At 43.7% G+C, this 5,598-nt stretch overlaps 1 protein-coding gene across 1 annotated transcript; it reads right to left on the bottom strand.

The window, feature by feature from the left end:
- Positions 1-1,799: 1,799 nt before the first annotated feature.
- Positions 1,800-4,537, bottom strand: LOC306969617 (toll-like receptor 13; the record flags this gene model as incomplete). The annotated part of the gene is made up of 4 exons (XM_079565277.1): positions 1,800-2,031; positions 2,180-2,297; positions 3,502-4,143; positions 4,498-4,537. 4 exons carry the CDS (start codon positions 4,535-4,537, stop codon positions 1,800-1,802), a joined length of 1,032 nt encoding a protein of 343 aa, XP_079421403.1.
- Between the last annotated feature and the right edge of the window lie 1,061 nt (positions 4,538-5,598).

The raw sequence follows: 5,598 nt of genomic DNA, 5'->3' as shown, positions 1-5,598 counted from the left end.
TGAAATGAGGCCTTTCTCTGGCCTATAGGCTGTAAGCTCCAGTTCAGAAGTTTTCAGATTTGGGTAAAGCTCAACTGGAGAAAATGTGCTTGGTTAAGGCAAGGGGCTAAGATAAGATAAGATGAGCTTTACTGTCCCATAGGGAAATTTGTCTTGGACTTGCCATGCTGTGGTTCAGACAAGAGGTTAAAGGGGACATATTATGCAAAATTGTTGTGAGCTTAAGCTGGTGAAGGTGGTTTTCTTGGGTAGTTAGGGGACTTGAAAGTGTTTTCTGATTGATGCACGCATGTTGGAGGAATCCTGTCTTTGTGTGGTCTGTGCTCTGGATATATATCACGATAGGTTTGCACCTATCGTGATATATTCCTGCAGTATGCCAAGGTATCTCTCACGCAAAGTATGTCTTTTAAATGTGTTCATGATGTTATAGTGCACATGTGCCCCTTTTTTATATATATTCAATTGAAAAAGAAAAAGTAAAAAAACTGCCATCTCAGTAAACAAAGGCGCTGGAATACACGCTGAATTTATTTTCTGCTGTTGTGCAAACGTTTAGCTGCTCATTTTCATTTCTAGGAAAAAACAAATCTCCACGAGCGTGTGGCAAGGCAAGTTTATTTGTAGAGTACAATTCATACACAAGTCAATTCAAAGTGCTTCACAGTTGCATACAATTACAAGAAAACAGATAAAATCAACATCAAACAACAACAACATAAACATGAATCAAATACAGTAAAAGGCAAGAGTGCAGATAAAATACTTTCAAGTGTCATATGCACGGGCAAAAAGAACTGTTTTCAGCCTGGATCTGAACATTGTCAGAGTTGAGGCCTGTCTCACATCCTCGTGAAGACTGTTCCAGATTTTAGCTGCATGAAACTGAAACACAGCCTCACCGTGTTTATTATTGACTCTGGGAACCACCAGGAGACCCCTCCTTGAAGTTCTCAGGGCCCGAGATAGTTCATGCGGCTGTAACATGTCAGAGATGTATTTCGGTGCTAGACCATGAAAAGACTTGTACACAAGCAGAGCTGTTTTAAATTCTATTCTCTGCATTTGGGACCACAGTACAGCTGCATAAAAAAGAATGAATGTACTAGACAACACATACTGTATATGAGGACAGCGTGTTTTAAAACCGAGGCTGTGTGGACTCAAGCTTTTTTCAGGGCAGAGGGCGGATTTATAAATGGCCTGTTATGTGTAGACTAGGCCTAAAGCAGATCCCTGGAAAACATCAAGCAACTTTATTTGTAAAGCCCAATTATTTCCACAATGCAATTCACAGCGCTTCAGAGTTGCATACAATTGCAAGAATGCAGAGTGGTATGTTTTCTATTGTGTGTCAGATTGTATATATACTGTATTCAGAGGTGGGCAGTGCTCAGTTGCGATGTCTACGAGACCAGTCTCCATGCACTCTCCGCTGAAATCGAGCATCCAAGTCTGAACATCCGAGTCATGACCTATCGACTCACCTTATAGTGACTCACCTACTAAAGCTCTGGACAGATACTTTAAAATATGACTGAAACAATTGAAAATGTCCTTTGTTCCTCAAATGAAAACATGATCAGTGCTTTCCACAAACTCATGGCAATCTTTAATCTTGAAAACTTAACAGGAACTACGTTTGCTGTGATATGAATGTATGATCTGTTGGTGGAGTGAAGAAAACTGAAAGCACTTAGTTTTACTCAGGATAAACTTGAAACAAGCATCTGTCTCTGATCAAGATGCTGCTTGATTGGCGGAAGCCCAAAATTCTCCAAATTATTGCCTGCAGTGGGTCAGTCGTCTGTGGGCAGTGGGTTGTCTGCAGGTAGCTGGGCCCCAGACTGGAGTGCATGGCGGACCCTCTCCCAGAACAATCCCCTGTGGCCCTGGGCCCCGCTCCAGCTCAGGTAAGTGCGGCTCCTCATCAGTTTCCTCATCCTGAAGAACGGGCTCAGCTGATTGGACGAGAGCTCCTCCAGGAACAACAAGATCAACACGTCCTTCTGCTCGTCCAACAGACGGAAACTGCACACAAGACACGTCTCACATTAGACACAGACTTGTGGATTACAGAGTCTCGTCAGAGGGATTCCGTGCTTCATGTGGATTTTAAAGAAGGGAATGTTTTTAACAGCAGTGTCTTGTCTGAAATTAAATTTACAAATAAAAAGACCTGGCCATCTGTATCTCACGGGAGCACCACTCGCTGAGCAGGTACTGGTGGCTGACCACACACAGAGTCTTCCTGCTGCTGTAGATGGCATCGGTGATATTCTCCATGATGGCTTTCCCTGAAAAAAAAAACATAAATACAAACAGTCAACAGCAAACTGAGTGACAATTCTAGTTACATTTTGACTGTTATGAATTACGTACAATAAACGACCCATTACTGAGTGAGATAAATTCACCGTGTCAGTTGGTATTCATGGCGAGCTAGCCAGGAACAGTTCCTGGTTACCTTGCCATGAATATGTTAAATTCAAAACGGAAAATTCTGCATTGGTTGCAGAAGCCATTCCATGTGGCTGTGATTACTAGTCATAATTGCAGAAATTTAAACACTAAAACTGCTATGCAAGAAGATACACATTGGGGGGAAACATTGAGCAACCCTGATCAATGAGACAGTGCCCTAAATTGGACAAACGTCACTCCAAAATGGTGAGGAAAGCATGGGCTTTCATTTCATTGATGTTGAGACCCCTGCAATAAACATTTCAAAGTTATAGACCTGTCACCAAACCACATTTAAATAGAAAAATAAAAGACAAATCAAATTTTTAATGCTTTATTTTCTGACCTTCGTGACCCAACCTCAGATAAGAAGAAATGGATGGATGGATCAACTGTCCAACCTCCAGAGAAGGATATAGCTTTATAGAGTTCATATTTATTGACGAGGTTCAGGAGCAGAACCATGCCTCAACCAATCTCTCACTCTTTGCATACCAACCACACTTGCATTCAAGCCAAGCCTCGACATCTCAGTTCGTCTGAAACTGTCGACCCCACCCACCATCCCTCCCTCCCTCCCTGTCTGTTCTGCTTAAAGGGGGGGTCCTGAAGAGCTGGGTTCATCCGAGACAGAGCCCCCACCCACTGTCTCAGTTTCACTCCACACTATAACCTCGAGTACAAAATCTGCAATTAAGACTTTGTTGTAGCATGGTCCTTGCTAGTGAATTGGCTCATGTTTGTTGACCTTAGAGACAACAAATCTTGAACTGGGTACTTTGAAGCACCTCCGGCAAACATCATTAATCAGAGTAGCAACCAATTTGTGGACCTTGAATTGACCATGTTCTTTTTGGGGCTCTTTTTTTGCAGTTAGATTGACATGTCTATTTCACTGTTGACTTTGTCTATTTTTACCTTTTCACCAATGTGGGAGACTCACTAGTTGGGGACACTTTTCAAATATGAAAACGACCCCAAAATTGACCTGCAATAGAATTAGAGCCATATAATAAATAAATGAAGCTCGAGAGTCACCTGGCTCGAAGTCACGATGGTGCAGACACAGCTTCCAGCCCTGCCGTCCCTCCAGCTCGGGCAGCAGCTCTTTGTAAACCCACTCCTCGTCGTGGACGCTGTAGGACACAAAAGCGTCGTAGATCTCGGCACAGCCCCGCCTCCTCTTCTGCCGGTGGTACACAAAGGCCCGTAGCAGGTAGAAGCCGTACAGCAGATGGAAGCGCAGGAAGTGATGGAGGAAGGTGGAGAAGAGCGTGAGCAGCACCAGAGCAGAGCTGCAGATGAAGCAGAGGAACCCAATGGACTCCCAACACCCGCGAATGTCAAACTCTAACAGGAGCGCCCCCTGGTGAGACTCAGGAGACACACAGCTGTACTGAAACGCCCCGTTCACATACACCTGTTTGTTCCTGATAGTCCAGATAATGAAGTCAAGGTTAGAGCAATTGCAGACAAATGGGTTCCCAGAAAGGTCCAGGTATCTCAGTGAAGGAAGTGCCTCAAACACAGTCTTATTTATAACAGACAGGTCATTGTTCTGTAAGATCAGCGTCTGAAGCTGCGTCAGATTGGCCTCAGAGAGGAAGTCCAGAGATTTGAGATCGTTTTCAGACAGATCCAGAGTTTGTAAGTCTTTGAGTGGCTGAAACACTTGAGGAACTGGAATCCAATTTTCATTTTTTATAATTTGAAGATTTAATAAATGAGGCGTGTAACTGAATGTTTCTGAATCTGGAGGCCAAAACGGACAGAAGCGCAGTTGCAAAGACAGTACTTTTAAATCGTCCAAACCATGGAGGAAACCTTTTGGCCAAATAAAGCAGAGATTGTAAAAAACACGGAGGCTAAACGTTTGCAGGGATGGCAGATTGAAGTTCTGCTGGAGTGAGCGCCCCCTGGAGTTGGCCAGAGGCCCTACATCTGCAGAGGTCGAGTCAGTTAATACAAGCAGAGAGTAGCTCAAGGTTCTCAGGTCCGTGAGTCCATCAAAAGTCCCCTCCTCCACCAAGATACCTCTGTCTGATTCAAGCTGTAACTCTGTCAGATGCGACATGTTTCTAAAGACTCCTTTTTTAAGCTTTTTGATATTGTTAGCGTTTGCATTCATGACCAGCAAGTTGGGCAAACTGGCGCTCAAACTGTCATCAATATGTACGATGGAATTTAGTTCAATGTCAAGCTTCTGTAGGCTTTGGAGATCATGAAATACGCAGCTTTTCAGCTCAGTCAGTTGATTGTGGCTAAGGTCTAGTTCTGTTAACAGGACCAGACCAGAGAAGTCCAAACAGTCGAGTTTTGTGATGCTGTTGAGTTTGAGTGACAGAGACGTGAGAGAGGACATGTTCCTGAGGGTCAGAGGGACTCGGGTCAGAAGATTATTCTCCAGGTTCAGCCTCGACAGACGAGTCAACATCTGCAGTGAGGAGGGTGCTAAGTTCGTCAGGGAGTTGTGCGAAAGATCCAGCTCAGTGAGATTAGAACATGGGAGAAGAAGGAAATCATTTAAAGCAGAAATATGGTTGTACGCTAAATATAACGTCTGTAAAGTCTGAATCTTACAGGCCCAGTCCAACAAACCTCTGTCTAAACGGCCAACACCACTGAGACAAAGGTTCTCCAGAGAATCCAGGCTCTGGAAGATTAACTGATATGTTTCATCACTGAAATGAGTGAAACGCAAATCCAGAATCCTCAGACTTCGGACAAAGGCTTTATTTGAAACATCCCATTGAAGGTCAGTGGGGATGGGTGATGTATGAAAAGTCTGTAAACGTGGAAACACATCGGAGTGAAGAGTGAACTTACGAGTGTAGCCCAGGTACAGTTCAGTTATGTTCACTGGAAATGGAAAGCTTTCAGATTCAAACACACTGAGAGGGTTTGCGGTCAGGTCGACAAGCTTTAACAACGGACAAAATGAAACTATGTTCACGATGTCACTGATGCTGGAGAGAGAATTACCTGAAAGAAGCAACCAATGCAGCTTTGTCAAAGAAACAAACGCAGACTCTGAAATACGTCTGATTTGGTTATCTCGTAAATTCAGAGTAGTGAGGTTGGACAGTCCAGTGAACATGTTGTCTGTGAGTTCTTTGAGCCTGTTTCCTTTCAGAC

This window comes from Gobius niger, assembly GCF_951799975.1.
Source record: "Gobius niger genome assembly, chromosome: 10".
NCBI lineage: Eukaryota > Metazoa > Chordata > Actinopteri > Gobiiformes > Gobiidae > Gobius > Gobius niger.
This window is presented reverse-complemented; position numbering and strand designations above follow the sequence as displayed.